General features: G+C 39.4%; 1 protein-coding gene across 4 annotated transcripts in view; it reads left to right on the top strand.

The window, feature by feature from the left end:
• LOC140466688 (anoctamin-1-like) overlaps nt 1-18,165 on the top strand; it is a 126,302-nt gene that overhangs the window by 83,823 nt on the left and 24,314 nt on the right. For all 4 annotated transcript variants that reach the window (XM_072562151.1, XM_072562150.1, XM_072562147.1 and 1 more), the window contains 6 exons: nt 995-1,069; nt 1,585-1,786; nt 6,203-6,314; nt 15,688-15,745; nt 15,886-15,986; nt 17,479-17,630. In XM_072562151.1, the coding sequence (XP_072418252.1) occupies nt 995-1,069; nt 1,585-1,786; nt 6,203-6,314; nt 15,688-15,745; nt 15,886-15,986; nt 17,479-17,630 (700 nt within the window). The remainder of the gene's footprint in view (nt 1-994; nt 1,070-1,584; nt 1,787-6,202; nt 6,315-15,687; nt 15,746-15,885; nt 15,987-17,478; nt 17,631-18,165) is intronic.

Raw genomic sequence — 18,165 nt, 5'->3', positions numbered from 1 at the left:
AGGTAGCCAAATTCGAGATTGAAAAAGTAGACTATGAAAAAACAAATAAAACTTTAGTTTTGGAAAAATCTTCTTTATAATAAAATAATAACTGTTACAATACTATGTTTAATATTGTGCTACCCTTGTGATTGTAGATTGTAATCTTTACCCAGTTTTGTGTTGTCAGCATGGTTTTACTATAATTAATTAATAAGCTTGTTTGTGATAAAACAGCAATAGATACACAATTTTTTAAATTTCAAAATATACTTTATTCATAGAAATAAATCTTTGGTACGTGTACAATTGGTCATGCATTCATATATATACATTGCATGTCTTAACATTACAGAGAACAGATTGAGTTAATCGAATTTACAGTTATCGTATTTACAGTTCTGTTTATTAACCATCCAGTCTCTTAGTATTTAGCTGAGGCTTCAGCGGAACCCAACTACTGAGTGGGCCCCCTGTTATACGATAGCAAAGGAACCTTCTTTAACCCCCAGTTTATGGGGTTACTCTTGTCCATTTGACTGTCCTGTCTCTGGGGTAGCTGTCTACATCCCCATGGTGAGCACGAACTGCTGGACCCTCTCTGGGCTGAGGTAGCTGTACAGCTCCTCTCTGGGGTCATTTACCCAATATACAAATGGTTAGTGATAAATAGACAATAGTAGAACTACAGACAATTATAACTCACAAAGGTCCAGAGCTGTAGACTGACAAGTAATTTTAAACACACAGTGACTTCAGATTTTATTTTAAAACATAACTGTTTTAAGGTTTCCTAATTGATTCAAGGGCAGAGATTATGAAGCAGTATTGGCAGTGTGGGGGCTATCCCAATTGTGAGTGGGAGGTGGAGTTATTCCACTGTAACCCCAGCATGGTGTCTATAATCACCTCTAACATGCCCTAGAGCCAGCAGCATAGCCTTTCATAGTCTGCCCTGTATATCATTCCATGCTAAATACTTTCTCTATTTCTTCCCTTTCCTCATACCATGCAGGGAGAAAATGAAAAGCTGACCTGGAGGGATCGGGTTCCTGGCTACCTGGGGAACTTCGTGTCAATACTGTTCATGGTAAGTTTGCTCATTCCAGTTGAGGTTTAAGGAACCATTGTGTTTGAGGGCAACCTTACTTTCAGTACTGTCCAAGTTTTCAATGATACACCTGATTGTGGATCAGTGATCTGGAGATGGTACGCACTGGGGCTATTTATCTCAAGACCACTGGTAAAATCTACATCTGTTTCTGTTAAATAGACCCCCACAATATAGAAATGGAACAGAAGTGTACCCAGACAAGCATAAAATTCAAAACAGACAATGGCAGTTGAGCACAAGTTTTTGCAAAATATTGAAATGTTTCATGATTCTCACAAGCTTATCAGTTTTGCAGAAGAAGATTGACACATGATATTTTCTTTGCAATGTCAGTTATGTGCTCAGAAGCTATTATTTGCAAATAAACTGAATTTTTCTATTCTCAAAAAGCAAAAGACGTCAAAGGTTCACAAAAGGTCATGTTATTAAGAGTCATTATCAAATAGAGATTTGTGAATGCAGCTAATTCAAAAGTGGTTCCTTCACTGCAGATTGGCCTAACATTTTCTGCCGTCTTTGGAGTGATCATATATCGAATCTCCATAGCAGCGGCCATGGCGATGAGTACAAATGAGAGCACAAAGTCAAACATTCGGGTCACAGTAACTGCAACAGCTGTCATCATTAACCTTCTGGTGATCATCATCCTGGATGAGATCTATGGTGCTGTGGCCGAGTGGCTGACCAAAATGGGTAAGCTTGTGTTATAAGATAGTAGCGTTTGGAGAAAAGCATTTGCGAGGACATTGTCCTTTTATGGCTCTTGTTATGGACCAGACCAAACTCCCTTCAAGTATATCAAGGAGATAGACTAGCTCCTAACTTTTTCTCATTTAAAGGCAAGTGTAAGGTGATGTGTTCTAGATGTAATTCGATTGCTCACACTACTTTACTTTAAGCAAAACCCGCTTTATTCTTATGAAGAAAAGAAAGAGGAATTGGTCTAACTTTAATTCTATTCTAAAGCTTAACAGAATAATAGATTATCTAGCTACTAAACAGCAACTGTTCCAAGATGTAACATCTCACTAACACACCCTTGTCAAAGGCAAAGTCCATAAAATAGATTGTCTCACATGCAATGTTTCTCCAATCCCAGAGGATAGAGTATCAAGAGAAAATTCTGGCTGGGAGAGAAACTCCAGTTTTTAGCTGTAACAAAGACAGAGAGAGACAGCTTCCATGGCCAACTTGAAAACCCCAATAACTGCTGAAGGCTAAACTAAAACCTAGGTTCTATGGGAGGCTGACTCTACTCGTTCATGCTGCTTTTATTGTTCCAACTTTTCTTAAAGAAAGCCCTAAGGCATCACAAGCTGTTTACTTTATTGATTTGGAATAGTCTGCTTAGCATCTCTTTCTCAAACTTTCCTCATAAAAAACACTAGGACAAAATATACCTCTTAAAGTCATAATATCATCACACTTTCCACTGCTTTGTGACCTTTACTGTCAGTTGTTTTCACCTTAGCTTGAGTAGCCATTGAAAAGACAACAGGAAATACTGTGTCAGAAGTGCCTGCAGCTGACATGGTGTGAATTTTGAAATCTGTAGGAAAGCAAGCTGCTGGAAGAAATAGCAAGGAAAAACAGCAGTGTGTAACTTTAATACCTTGGGTGAGTCAGAATGGCTGTGAGTTTTGAGTCTCTGTTGCGATGGAAATGAAAGGCTATATATCATTGCATTGAATTTCTTCCAGACTCAATAGCTAAATGTTGAAGCAGTTACAGAATTAAGCACCAACTCTGAATAAATGAGAGTAGCAACTGTGATATCAATGCTGGGGAAACCGTGCCACAAGGGAGAGTTGCTCAGTGGTTAGCACTGCTGCCTCACAGTACCAGGAATCCAGGTTTGATTCCAGCCTCAGGTGACTGTCTGTGTGGAGTTTGTACATTCTCCATGTGTCTGCTTGGGGTTTCCTCCAGTAGCTCCGGTTTCCTCTCACAGTCCAAAGACATGCATGTGAGGTGGATTGTCCATGCTAAATTACCCATAGTGTTCAGGGATGTACAGGTTGGGTACATTAGTCAGGGAAATGTAAAGTAATTGGGGTTGGTGAATGGGTTTGGGTGGGCTACTCTTCAGTGGGTCAGTGTGGACTTTTTAGGCCCAATGGCCTGTTTCCACACTATAGGGATTCTTTGATGAGGTAAACTACAGCTAGACCTCATTTAAGAGCAGAAAAAGCCAGACTAGCGACATTTCGCAGACCTTAAAGAAACATTTTGAATCCTCTAATAATGTTACTTATGAAGACTACATGTTCAACATCATAGCTTGCTGGGATAGGGAGACTTTTGATCAGTATGTGATAGCATTGCATGTCTAGATAAATTCTGAGAGTTTGAACAACATAAAATTTATTCCATTTAAAATCAGGAATAAGAGCTCCTGCTATGAGAGCATGTCTGCTTTGAGAGCAGAAAAGTTTTCTTCAGGAAATTGTCAAAAGAGAAAGCTCTAAAGTTGTTAATCATTAGCCCGAGAGTACGACGGCAGGAACAATGAAGTTTTGCTGTAGACTGAGAGACAGTTTAAGCTTTACAAGAACAAATTAATGGTGCAATAGAAAGAATTATCTGCAGAAAGTCGAAGAGATCAAAGCAAGAATACAAGATGTAAGTATTGTAGAGGACAATGGACAAGTGAAAAGAAAGCATGTTCACCATGAGAAGGCAGTGCTGCAATTGTGATAGTCACTTTGTTTGCATTTGCTTAGCTAGATTGAAGAAATGCAACTCTAAAGATGGCTACTGGAGAGATTTCAAATGATGATTTTGATAAATCACTACACAATCCAAAAGGTTCACAGAATCAGTTCGGAATAAATAGTTTGAGACTGTTGGAATATGTTGAAGGGGCTTATCAAGTGAATGTGAAGCATCAACTGTCATTTTTTATTACTGTATAAATACTGCTGGGACTTAGACCAGCTCACATCAGTGACCATTAGTGTCATAATGGAATTACTGAAAGCACACTTTAGTTGTTACAGCATTTGAGACGTTGTCTTGAGCAACAATGAGAGACAGCTCACAAGGAGTGAATTCAGCGACTTCGGAAAGGATTGAGAAATTATACATCATAAATCCGTTTACACTGTTCCCAGTCAAATGGAAAGACTATAGTATCAGTAAAACTGTCAAAAGAATCATAAAAAAATCAAGCAAATCTAGCACGGATGTATGTGAGGTAATCCTTGAACAGAGAACTACATCTGCTGAGGGCATGGAGTGTAGTTCAGTCCAATGTCACACAACACTTTTGCTACTCTTCCAAAATATTAAGGAATGTCTGCAGCCAGTAGTAGTAATAGAATGAGTGACTTAGTCAAAGTAAAATGACAAAAAAATGTCACTTTGATACATCTACCAAGAGGGAGACTCCAACTTTTAGCTGTAACAGAGACAGAGAGACAGCTTCCATGGCCATCTTGAAAACCCCAACAACTGCTGAAGGCTAAACTAAAACCTTGGTTCTATGGGAGGCTGACTCTACTCGTTCATGCTGCTTTTATTGTTCCAACTTTTTTTTAAGGAAGCCCCAAGGCATCACAAGCTGTTTACTTTATTGATTTGGAATAGTCTGCTTAGCATCTCTTTCTCAAACTTTCCTCATAAAAAACACCAGGACAAGATATACTTCTTAAAACCATAATGTCGCCACACCATTGTTAAAGCTACCAACTCATTGTCAAAGCTGAGGATTGGCAATTTATTCCTGATGAAGGGCTTTTGCCCAAAACGTCGATTTCGAAGCTATTTGGATGCTGCCTGAACTGCTGTGCTCTTCCAGCACCACTAATCCAGAAACTAATCGCAGTGCAAGCATTAAACACTCACAACATGTGTCAGCCCATCTGGCAACTTGGGACATGTGTAGAGCAGTTATCGCCTCCTCTTCTGTGGTGAACATGAATGAGCAGCTATCACCACTGTGGATATATGCATACAACTGCTCGTTCATTGCAGACAGCTCGTGAGGAGGGTGTGTGGTCATCACCTGCATAGTGTGCAGATTGTCCATGAATGCACCATCCCCCAACAACAGGAACGGATAAGCAACAGCAATTTAGCATGGCAACAACAAACAGTATGGGAACAGCATTCCCTGGCACTAATGGACACAGTACCATTCGAAGACCTGCACAATTTAAATATTTCATATGAAATGCGTGTGCCAAGACTGACAAATATCAGACTGACTAGATTAACCCACAGTTTTGTTCATGTTTGTTTTAAACTTTGAGTAACTTGTAATTTCAAATGATTGGGAATGCAATTTATTTTGTGTTTTTGAATGCAAATTGGAATGTGTTTGTATGAACACGGTATAGTCGTGGCATACCACAATTATGTGACTTCTGCTATAATTTGCATTCAGTTTAGTTTGAGCAGTCATTTAATGCACTACATGAAACAAATGGAAACTTTACAACAGAGAGCTAAAGAACCAATGTTATGTTAATAGCATATAGTTTCCTGGTGAGATATTGAATCTAGTGACAGTCTCATCATTACATTTTTCTTGGAAGTTGGTGAAGCAAGAGACCAGAAGTCAATCTTTGCTCAATTTCAGATTTATTTATAAAAAGAACATGACCACTTAACACAAGTTACACAGAAAGTGTTCCTTTATATTTGTTCAAACAGTTTAGCATTGGAGGTAATGCCTTTTGTTTGATGTCCTGAGGATTTAATGAGATACTGTATAAATGCAAACTCACCCTTTTTGTGTGTGTTTATGGAGTGTGGTTTATGTTGTAAGCTACAGTGAAAAAAGAATGCGATGTACTTCTGTGAGCAAGGTGACAAAAATTGCTACATTATTTCTTTGCTACAAAAGCAGAATAAGTGGGGGATAGTGATTATCACTGATTAGCAATATAGAATAATAAGATCATTTGCTCAGATCACCTAGAATTTCCAAGAAGCAATGTGTGTTGCTTATTACCCAACTTTCATTTAAACACAGGAATACCATGAAACTTGACAATCTAATAAAAGAAACATTTGAATCTTTTTGCAAATATTGCTCTTTGTATTAATGGTTTTGGTTTGTTTGGTAAATATATTTAAATTGTTCTTTTTGTGTTTCTTTTGCAGAAGTTCCTAAAACAGAAAAAATCTTTGAGGAGAGATTAATTCTGAAAGCATTCCTATTAAAATTTGTCAACTCTTATGCCCCTATTTTCTATGTGGCCTTTTTTAAAGGACGGTAAGTTTGAGCAAGTTACAATACTCCAGAAAATACTTTGAAACAAAGCTTATTCCAGATGCTAAATGGAATGAATAGTTTCTATACTGTTGTGATACTAACTACTAGTAGCTTATGATTGTGGTAAAGTGCTTCTACCAATCCTCTCGTGTTATTTTTAGTCACACGGTTTGGGCAAGTTATGACACAGCTGTGGGCAAGTTTGCCTTAAAGTCTGGAGCTTCTGGCCCAAAGATAAGGAAACTACCACTTTCCCACAAGAAGCCTCCTTTCTGTATTGTGTTCAAGGTCCTGGCTAAATAGAAATGGTAGAGGATGGTCTAGTATTGAGCTTTATCAAGAAAACTAACTTGTTTTATACAAGATGTGGTTCATTCCATGGTAGCAATATTCATAAGTTACTTGACTAGTTAGATATAATTTCAAAGACTTCCCAGAGCCAGTGATGACATGCTCATTTCCACCTGGACCATGTGATACAGTCTTCTCCGTGCAAAGGAGAAAGTGAGGACTGCAGATGCTGGAGACCAGAGCTGAAAATGTGTTGCTGGAAAAGCGCAGCATCCAAGGAGCAGGAGAATCGACGTTTCAGGCATGAGCCCTTCTTCAGGAATTCTCTGTGCAAAGACTGTATGAAGTCATCAGACTGGTTTGATTAACTGTTTTGGAACCATTACCTGATACAACGTCTACCCAAGAGTTTTCTCCCCTCTAGTTAATATTCCTCAATTATTATGGAGATCCATCACAACTCATAAGGTTTCTGAATTGAGTTTGAGGTATTATAAAGATGCGTAGATTGTTTTATTCTGAAAATGGTCAATGAAAAGACATTGGAAGTTTTCTTTAAACACTGCATTTTATTTGAAATGCATGATTCTATATAATTGCTGGTCTTTGTTACTCACTTCAAGGAAAATATCTGACAGAGTCTATTTCTGTTATATTTGAGCAGTTTCCATTTGCTGGCTTCGAGTTTGTGTGTGGCTGTTTTGGTTGAGGAGGCCTGCTTAAGAACAAACTGCTTGGCACTTATTGCCTGTTCCTAAAACTTTGGCTGTGAGATCAGGGTGATCTTTGATTGTTTCTCTAGAAGGATAACTGAAATAACTTTTCAATATCATATCGCCTGAGCCAACTGCGTCTGCCAAAACCCCAGAACAACCATGCATGACTAGTATCTTGACTACCTTTGCAAGAATACCAGATTGGCAGATTCCAGAATGCTGTACAGATTCTTTTTTTTGCCCTTTAAGAATAGCTGCCATTGGCCAAAAGGTTTTTTTAAAAGTGGATCTTTACAGAGATAAATCAATACCAGCCTCCTGACTTTAAGTACGATTGTGTTGGTTATTTCGATAGTTAAGCACTTCTTCATTTCATATTACAAAATATGAATTTACCAAACTGCATATTAAATGGCATTTGTTTGATAATAAGTTGATATTTTTGTATTAAATAAAGGTTTATGGATCATTTCATTCTAAGTCTAACACAAAACGAGCATACAATTAGCCATTTGGGTGTGAAATTTTCATTTTACATTTCCACAGAAAAGTGGGACTTGAGTGACAGTTTACTCCTCCCCATCTTAGTCTTTTCAACATTCTTTTCCTACCACATTGCGGAAGTACTGTGGAGTGCTAGTACATAACTACTTACCCTATATTCCCCTAAATCTCTGATCTCATAAATTAAAGCAGTCTAGAGTTTCACAATTTTTCCAGAAAATGCTATCTTCAGATTAGGAAGATTGGTAGGTCTTTGGCATAAGGTGTGTAGTTTCTGATCATTTGTAAATCAGTTCTCTTTTTCTTGTAGTGGATCTTTTTCTTGCAGTGCTTCTCACTGTGGATTCCTCCTCGACCCAGTAGTTAGTCTATTTAGGTGAGCACTTCGGGGACAGTGACCACAACTCGGTGACTTTTACTCTAGTGATGGAGAGGGATAAGTGTGCACTGCAGGGCAGGAGTTATAGCTGGGGGCAGGGAAATTATGATACGGTGAGGCATGACTTAGGATGTGTGGATTGGAAAAATAGGCTTCAAGGGAAGGACACAAATGATATGTGGAGCTTGTTCAAGGAGCAGCTATTGGGTGTCCTTGATAAGTATGTACCAGTCAGGCAGGGAGGAAAGAGTCTTGTGAGGGAGCCGTGGTTTAATAAGGAATTGGAATCCCTTGTAAAAGGGAAGAGGGCGGCTTATGTAAAGATGAGGCGTGAAGGTTCAGTTGGGACGATTGAGAGTTATAAGGTAGCCAGGAAGGATCTAAAGAGAGAGCTAAGAGCAGCGAGAAGGGGACATGAAAAGTCCTTGGTTGGTAGGATTAGGGAAAACCTTAAGGCTTTCTATAGGTATGTCAGGAATAAAAGGATGACTAGGGTAGGTATCAGTCCAGTCAAGGATAGTAGTGGGAAGTTGTGCATGGAGGCAGAGGAGATTGGAGAGACACTAAATCAATACTTTTCGTCAGTATTCACTCAGGAACAGGACATTGTTGCTGATGTGAATATTGAGTCACAAGTGATTAGAATGGATGGCTTTGAGGTATGTAGGGAAGAGGTCCGGGGAATACTGGAAAGGGTGAAAATAGATAAGTCCCCTGGGCCTGATGGCATTTTTCCTAGGATCCTCTGGAAAGCTAGGGAGGAGATAGCGGAGCTATTGGCCTTGATTTTTATGTCATCGTTGTCTACAGGAATAGTGCCAGAAGACTGGAGGATAGCGAATGTGGTCCCCTTGTTCAAGAAGGGGAGTAGGGACAGCCCTAGTAACTATAGGCCAGTGAGTCTCACTTCTGTTGTGGGCAAAGTCTTAGAGAGAATTGTAAGGGATAGGATTTATGAACATCTGGATAGGAATAATGTGATCAAGGATAGTCAGCATGGTTTTGTGAAAGGCAGGTCGTGCCTCACAAACCTTATTGAGTTCTTTGAGAAGGTGACCAAGGAAGTGGATGAGGGTAAAGGAGTAGATGTGGTCTATATGGATTTTAGCAAGGTGTTCGATAAGGTACCCCATGGTAGGCTTCTGCAAAAATTACGGAGGTATGGCATTGAGGGTGCATTAGAGGTTTGGATTAGGAATTGGCTGGCTGGAAGGAGACAGAGGGTAGCAGTTGATGGTAAAGGTTCATCTTGGAGTGCAGTTACTAGTGGTGTTCCACAAGGATCTGTTTTGGGACCGTTGCTGTTTGTCATTTTTATAAATGACCTGGAGGAGGGGCTTGAAGGCTGGGTAAGCAAGTTTGCGGATGATACGAAAGTCGGTGGAGTGGTGGACAGCAAAGAAGGATGTGGCAGGTTACAGCGGGATATAGATAAGTTGCAGAGCTGGGCAGAAAGGTGGCAAATGGAGTTCAATGTAGCTAAGTGTGAAGTCATTCACTTTGGTAGGAGTAACAAGAAGATGGATTACTGGGCTAATGGTAGGCTACTTGGTAGTGTGGATGAGCAGAGAAATCTTGGTGTCCATGTACACAGATCTCTGAAAGTTGCCACCCAGGTAAATAGTGCTGTGAAGAAGGCATATGGCGTACTGGGCTTTATTGGTAGAGGAATTGAGTTCCGGAGTCCTGAGGTCATGTTGCAGTTGTATAAGACTCTGGTGCGGCCTTATCTGGAGTATTGTGTACAGTTTTGGTCGCCATATTATAGGAAGGATGTGGAGGCATTGGAACGAGTGCAGAGGAGGTTTACCAGGATGTTGCCTGGCATGGTAGGAAGATCGTATGAGGAAAGGCTGAGGCACTTGGGGCTGGTCTCTTTGGAGAAAAGAAGGTTTAGGGGAGATTTGATAGAGGTGTACAAGATGATTAGGGGTTTAGATAGGGTTGACAGTGAGAACCTTTTTCCTTGAATGGAGTCAGCTGTTTCTAGGGGACACAGCTTTAAATTAAGGGGAGGTTGGTATAGGACAGATGTTAGGGGTAGATTCTTTACTCAGCGGGTTGTGAGTTCATGGAATGCCATAAGACCATAAGACCATAAGACATAGGAGTGGAAGTAAGGCCATTCGGCCCATCGAGTCCACTCCGCCATTCAATCATGGCTGATGCGCATTTCAGCTCCACTTGCCAGCGTTCTCCCCGTAGCCCTTAATTCCTCTAGACAACAAGAACCTATCAATCTCGGCCTTGAAGACATTTAGCGTCCCGGCTTCCACTGCACTGTATCAGTGGTGGACTCTCCCTCTTTATGGTCATTCAAGCGGGCATTGGATAAGTATATAGAGGTTATTGGGCTAGTGTAGGTTAGGTAGGTTTCGGTCGGCGCAACATCGAGGGCCTGTACTGCGCTGTATTTTCCTATGTTCTATGTTCTATGTTCCTTTTCTGGACTATTCTCAATCACCCAAGTTTACTTGCAGAGGAACTCATCCAACTTAAAATGAGGCAATTGCCCCATAATCTCATCTGGGATCCTCTAATCTCCTGAATATACATCATGGAGACATTTCATCCTCACAAAATACTGGTCTTTCAGATCAGGCCATCACTTTTCTGCAGTACCTTGGGTTTTTAGATCAGGCAATATCATCATTTTGACGGTGTCCTGATTCTCTGGTCATTGATCTAGCTCTCCTCAAGTTGTAGAGATCCTCTCCATTTTGTGCAAGCAAACCTTCACTCAATCTACTGATATATTAGTGTTGAACTATGACTTTAATTTGTTGATTCGGTTGGACATCTTCATTTGCCCTCCATGATTATTTTACTTGTGAGCTAAACATCTTCATATCCTCAGCAGTATTAGTGGAGGTCTGCTGCTTATTAGAACTACATTTTTGTCACTGATAATTATTCTTATTTGAATGACAATGGGTTAAAATGTTGCTCTTGAATTTGTGCCAGCCTATCATCTTCCATTGAAGTCTGAACAACTTCCATTTATGATTCAGAATTTAGCTCAGGTGGGTTGTACAGTTCATTCTTATTCTCATTATTTGTTCTTTTAAGCAAACATTGCTCATTTCTGACATCTGAAGATTCTTCATTAATGACAAAAATCATAAACATTTCCTCAACTCCTGTAGAGTGTGCAGCTTTTATCTGCTAACAATATGAAGCAATTTTCTTTGCATATCCGGGTATTCTCTTTAGATTCTTTCATAATGTTTAGTTTCTCCCTGAGTGTAGGAAGCTCAATCAACCAGTTGCACCTTATCCAATTATTCAACAACAATTTGTTTCTGAACCATTTTGTTTCTTGGAATAGTTGAATGTTTCAGCCACCACAAGCATGTTGAAATCATATATGTAGACTCAAAAGTAAAAAGTGCTGATCGTGAATTACATAAATATTTTCAATTCCCTTATGCTCTTTGTTTTCCAAAGTTTCTTCTGGTATATCTTTACTCTTAAGAGATATTCCACCTGTACTATTTAGTTGCATCACTGTAGGCCACAACTTTTGTTTCTTAAGCCATGGTATTTAATCTGATAGATCATTACATTTGCACCTGTGTTGAACTTTAATTGAGCAGGGTAATCTTTAACATTCAAAAGTTTTGTAAAATGTGAATCAGTTGGATTACCAATTTTGCATTGGAGTGCCTTAAGTATCTTTTCTATTGGAGGTATATGGTCTAATGCAGATATCCTTTGTTAAGGATACAGTTCTACGATATTAACTTCTCTCTAAGAGTACACATTTAGGTTTTATTGCTGTGACACTGTGCCCTATGTGTGCACATTTTCTGTATGTGATCTATAATTTTATAGATATAGCATTCCAGCGTGTGTCTGTGAGACTTCCTGTTCCATTACACTGACACTTTGCATGTGCACTGCTCTTTGTGCTGGCTTATCATATGGGTCTGTCATGTTTGTAGAGTTATATACCTGAGAATGTGTATAGGTTCTGTTTCTAAAGTTTAGTAAGCTCGTATTTCTCCTTAAGAGTTTTTCCAACTCTTCTTGATTTCTACTGGCAGAATATTTTGAGTAGTTTTTTTTCTAAAGTCAAATCTTCTTTGGAATGTAACAAATTCTGACAATGTGACTCAGATTCATCAATTATTTCAATGACAATCTGTCTCTTATGGAATCTGATTTCAAAGATCCTTAATCACATTTTTCCTTAATCACATTTTATGTACAGATTATCAGTGAAAGTATTACCAACTCCACAGGATGCTAACTCTGATAAATCTTAAGTCATCTAGACTTGAAATGTTAGTATGCTTTTTCTTCATGGATGCTGCCTGACCCACTGTAATCTTCATCATTTTTTGTTTTCAGTCATTCAAGAATTTTATTTGCTGTAAGTTTGAAATAAGTATCGACAGTTAGAATTTCTCCAAAGGTATCTGTGCTCTCTTTGGCAATTTATCATGTCATTTCCTTTAGTAGCTGTTGAATACAATACAGTATTCACTTCTCAGTTTGAGATTTAGTATTTATTTTTGAAGCAATTCTACAGTTCAATTTTATTTTGATGCAGGATGTCAAATTCTCTATTCTATTTGTTCTGTCTATGAGAATAAATCTTGATGGCACTATTATTTTTCTTGCCATTTTTAAATTTTGAAATATTTATGCTTATTCCTTTAAAGCTGGTTAAAATTTGTAGTAGCACAATACTATTCTGTGTTATTTACTTCAAAGTTTTAATTATTTTGCAATATATAAATGCTGCAAACTTCAAAGCTTCCAACCTTAGATTAAAGAAATGCTATAATTTTCTAGTCTTTAATTCTCTTCAGATTTTAAAATCCTGTTATAGCAATTATGCGCTATTCTCTTTCTAAGATTTTAGGCTCTGAATTATAGCAATTCTTTCACTCAAGCTTCAATTCTGTATTTTGATAATACTTTGTTACCTTACTTCAACATCTGCAACATCTTTTTAATAGCACTAGTGCATTGCTGCAATATTTACTGAAATGATTCCACCCTTTCCCAATCCAAAAGTTGATTTCTCAGATTTTTTAGTTTTCTTCCATCTTCTGTTGAAGGTTTTCCCACTGCTTTGCAGACAAAATAGACACTTCCTTGCCTTTCATGGCCTAATACACAATGCATGTTCCCTAGGAAAGATTTTTAATGGATTTCCATGGTGATAGTCTAAATAAATCTTCCCGCCAGAATAATTGTTTAAGTAATGAATGTTCCAATACTATCATGATCTTTAAATTCTTCCATCTATCTTCTTCAATGAGATTATGTTTTAGGAATCCTTTAGTCCTTTAATCACCTTGAATGTACTCGGTGATCTTTCCATTACTGCAGCCTCAATTTAAATGAATGTTCTGGCCTTTGCTGTAGCCATGTCTCATGAAACTTGCTCACATCGGCAGTGACACACATTTTGAAGGATAAGTGTTCCTTTTTCCCCTCCTATCATTCCCAGCCTGGTCCTTTGCATAATATTTTATTTTTACCTTAAGTAAACATATTTATAACTTTAGTCATGGTTCTCTGAACTGCTCCCACAGATCTTTCTTCTCGAAGAGTTTACCAAGTTTTTACTCTCCTCCTATCTCACATTGATTTTCCTGTATCTCTTAGCAACTCTGAGGTGAAGATTTTCTGCCGTAATACCGTTTTTGTCCTGCTGCTGCTTTCAGAAGCGCTGTTGATTGCTTGTCTGTTTATGTGATTTTAGATGCTGACGGACTGAGTCTTCTTAAAATGGCAATGCTGAAAATGTGTTGCTGGAAAAGCGCAGCAGGTCAGGCAGCATCCAAGGAGCAGGAGAATCGACGTTTCGGGCATGAGCCCTTCTTCAGGAAGGCTCATGCCCGAAACGTCGATTCTCCTGCTCGTTGGATGCTGCCTGACCTGCTGCGCTTTTCCAGCAACACATTTTCAGCTCTGATCTCCAGCATCTGCAGTCCTCACTTTCTCCTTAAAATGGCAATGACCTTACATTGGTAAAAACCTTTTCCTTCTGAAGCATTTTTCTCCTGGATCAAACGAGCTTTTATTCCTTTCCTCCCCTTTGAGCAATGTTCAAAGTTTTAATTATTTTACAATACATAAATGCTGTCACCATATTCTATGTTATGGAATCTACCGCTGCTGGGTTATTTTTAGGGGGAGTACTACCACAAATTTTCCTTTCTAAACTGAGTCCAAGGGCCTTTCTCATTAGCAATAGCATAGGATGATCTGTTATTGAGTCTGAATGAGACGGGACACCTATCTGAAAATGCAAAACCTAGTTTGTTGCATGACTGCAGTCAATCCGAGTTATATTGGCTAATTAGCCATAATGACAACAACTATCGAAAGCAAGAGCTGAGGTGGCTCTATTTATGAGGACCTCATCTTAGACTGATGTAGCTCCACCCTAACACTGTAACATCATCTCATTGGGTGGGACTTAATGGAGTTTTGACGTTAACACTTTCAGGACCATTACCATATTCTGTAGCTTCCTCATCAGTCAGAAAAATCTTTGTGGGGATTCAATGAAAGCCCCAGCTATAGTGTGTTTCCAAGATTTGCATCAATTCTCAAGTATACTGTTTTCCCTGGAGCGTAGGAGGCTGAGGGGTGACCTTATAGAGGTTTAGAAAATCATGAAGGGCATGGATAGGATAAATAGACAAGGTCTTTTCCCTGGGTGGGGAAGTTTAGAACTAGAGGGCATAAGTTTAGGATGCGAGGGGAAAAATTTAAAAGAGACCTAAGAGGCAACTTTTTCACACAGAGGATGGTATGGGTATGGAAAGCACTACCAGAGGAAATGGTAGAGACTAATACAATTACAACATTTAAGAGGCATCTGGATGGATATATGAATAGGAAGGGTTTAGAAGGATATGGGCGAAGTGCTGGCAAGTGGAACTAGATTAGGTTAGGATATCTGGTTGGTATGGATGGGTTGGATGGAAGGGTCTGTTTCTGTGCTATACATCTCTATGACTCAATGAAGTCCTAACTAATCCAGATAATTAGTGATATAGTATGTCACAAGAATGGAAAACTGTTAAAGTATCTTTAAATCTCAGAACACAGCATACTGATTGCGACAGCAGGGAGACTGAATGGACTTCCTGTACTATGGGGGAGCTGTGTTGATTTCAGCTATGCTCGGCATTTCAGAAGGAGCCAGGATTTGAACTCTTGGCGAGAAATATGGTGCTCAGTACTAACAGAACTAAAGAAAGCTTGGAGTGGCAATCTGAAGTTGTTGTTGATCCTTGGAATACTTGAGTTATCGAATTGTCACAGTTGGCCTGATTTCAAAGTGGAAACATATCAATAGACCAAGGAGGAGTATGTTTGCATCTGCCCATGCTCCAATTGATGAGCTCAATGCAATTACCATTCTAACCTTGTATGTTATCTTGAAGTAAATAAATAATTGACCAGGTCCAGAGTTATGTTGCATCTTATCATTCATGGCCCATTTTCTTGGCAGGTTTGTTGGCCGACCTGGAAGATACGTTTACATCTTTCATGACTATCGGATGGAGGAGGTAGGGAGAGCAATCACGATTAAATGCATGAGGTTAATACAGTCGAGAGGAATTTTGTTCTCCTTAACGCTTTTCATGTTTAATGATTTAAATATTGTGAGCTGTAAGGTAATTTTCACTTCCTCTTCGTTTCCAACCAGTGTGCCCCTGGAGGTTGCCTGATGGAGCTCTGCATCCAGTTGAGTATTATCATGCTCGGAAAACAGCTCATCCAAAACAACCTCTTTGAAATTGGAATTCCGTAAGTTCTGTGACAGGTTCATAACTCTCCAACTAAAGAAATCTGCCAGAATGTGTTTCGCTGACATCCTGTAATGAGACACTACCTCACGCATCTTCCAGATGTTTTGAATCAACCTGTTCAGATATGTTAGGACACACATCTGGAGCAGGTGGGACTAGAACTCCTGGCCCAGAAGTAAGGATATTACCACTGCACCATGAAAGTATCTTCATTCATCATTCAGAAACCAAGCATCTTAAAGCAGTTTAGGATTCATCTTTGTGAGAGTATCTAGTGACCAATTGAATTGAGTAGTGCTTTCCTTTATCTTTAGTACCTTCTGCATGAGGTAACATTTTTTCATTCATTCATGGGATTATGGCTAGGCCAACATTTATTGCCCATCCCTAAGTACCCAGAGGGCAGTTAAAAGTTAAGCACATTGCTGTAGACTTGGAGTCACCTTTAGCCAGACCAGGTAAGGATGGCAATTTCCTGCTCTCAAGGGCATTAGTCAACCAGATGGGCTTTCTTGACAATCAGCCACAACCTTATTGGTTGAAAAGGCTTGCCGTTGCTTGCCTTATTCACATATCCCACAGAACCTATGTACAAAGCAACCTCGGTTATCCGAAACTCTTATTAGAACTTTGGATTATCCGAACAAGATCTTAAGGTCCTGATGCTTGGGTCAATTGTGACAGTGACAAAGCCTGGGATCTGAGGGTGTAAAAATCTCCTGTTCCATCTTGTATCACTTGAAGTATGATACTCTGTTTGAAACAACATCCTCTGTTGTAACATAATAGCTACATATTAAACAGAAGCTTAAATCAGAGAACTCACCGAGTGAGAGAAGCCAGATCCACAGTGCTCCTGTAGCAAGGGGAATGCATGACACCACCGTCCACCTAGGGAACTGCAACCTGGTCTCACACCCTCTCCCCATAGCCATCAGATCAGTTATCCGAACATTCCATTATCTGAACAAAATACTTCCCTCCTGTGTTGTTCGGATAATCGAGGTTGCCCTGTAGAGGGTACCGGACTGACACTCTGGGTAAGTGGAAATCTCTGTTGCAAAAACTCTGGACACAACGTGAATGACAAATGCCATTCCTTGCCACTGAGGGCAAATTCCAGCCCTGTAATAAGAAGCCATTTAATGAGGGTTGACAAGAAGATTAAAGAACTTTTGCAACCACCTAACCTTAACAAATGAGGAATAGTTTGCATAATTACAGCAATCCTCAGAAATGAAATTTGCAGATGTTGTTTGTTTTGTTCTGTAATGGTCTACACTACAAACTGAAAAAGATTCTCATTATGGAGTGTCCCCCACTCCGTTTACATTCAAAACTATTTTGCTCATCGAAAGAAAGTCTCTGCTTCCTTAAGGTGACCCTTCTGGCATGTCAGGTGTTGTTTATTTTGAACATGACCTTGTTAATCAGCAGGTTCCTAGATCATGTCCTCTTTATGATATTATTAAATTGGGCTAACTTTACAGGAGAATGAAAAAATTGTTCAGGAAATTGAAGGATGAAAGGGCTGATCCCAAAGAATCAAATAATTCTGGTTCTACTCGACATCCACAACAGTGGGATTTAGACTATAATTTGGAACCTTTTACTGGCCTGACTCCTGAATACATGGAAATGAGTAAGTTGATACAAACATCTGCTTGTTTAATTTTTCATAGATAGCTTTGAATAAGATCTATTAAGTCTGTTAAGAAGTGATAAGAATGCTTATCCTATAAGAAGAGTAGCATGTTGAAACAAATTGTCCTTGGGATACAAATGCCACTGGAAAGGGCAATAATTATTGCCTATTCTGAATTCCCATGAGAAGGTGGTGGTGACTACTGCTGCAGACCGTGTGGTGTAGGGCTGGGCACTCATAATGTTTGGCAGAGAGTTCCAGCAATTGAATCCAAAGACAAGGAAGGAATAGGAGAAAGTGAGGACTGCAGATGCTGGAGATCAGAGCTGAAAATGTGTTGCTGGAAAAGCGCAGCAGGTCAGGCAGCATCCAAGGAGCAGGAGAATCGATGTTTCAGACATGAGCCCTTCTTCAGGAATGAGGAAAGTGTGCCAAGCAGGCTAAGATAAAAGGTAGGGAGGAGGAACTTGGGGGAGGGGTGTTGGAAATGTGATAGGTGGAAGGAGGTTAAGGTGGGGGGTGATAGGCCGGA

Source organism: Chiloscyllium punctatum, chromosome 44 (genome assembly GCF_047496795.1).
Source record: "Chiloscyllium punctatum isolate Juve2018m chromosome 44, sChiPun1.3, whole genome shotgun sequence".
Taxonomy (NCBI): Eukaryota; Metazoa; Chordata; class Chondrichthyes; order Orectolobiformes; family Hemiscylliidae; genus Chiloscyllium; species Chiloscyllium punctatum.
This window is presented reverse-complemented; position numbering and strand designations above follow the sequence as displayed.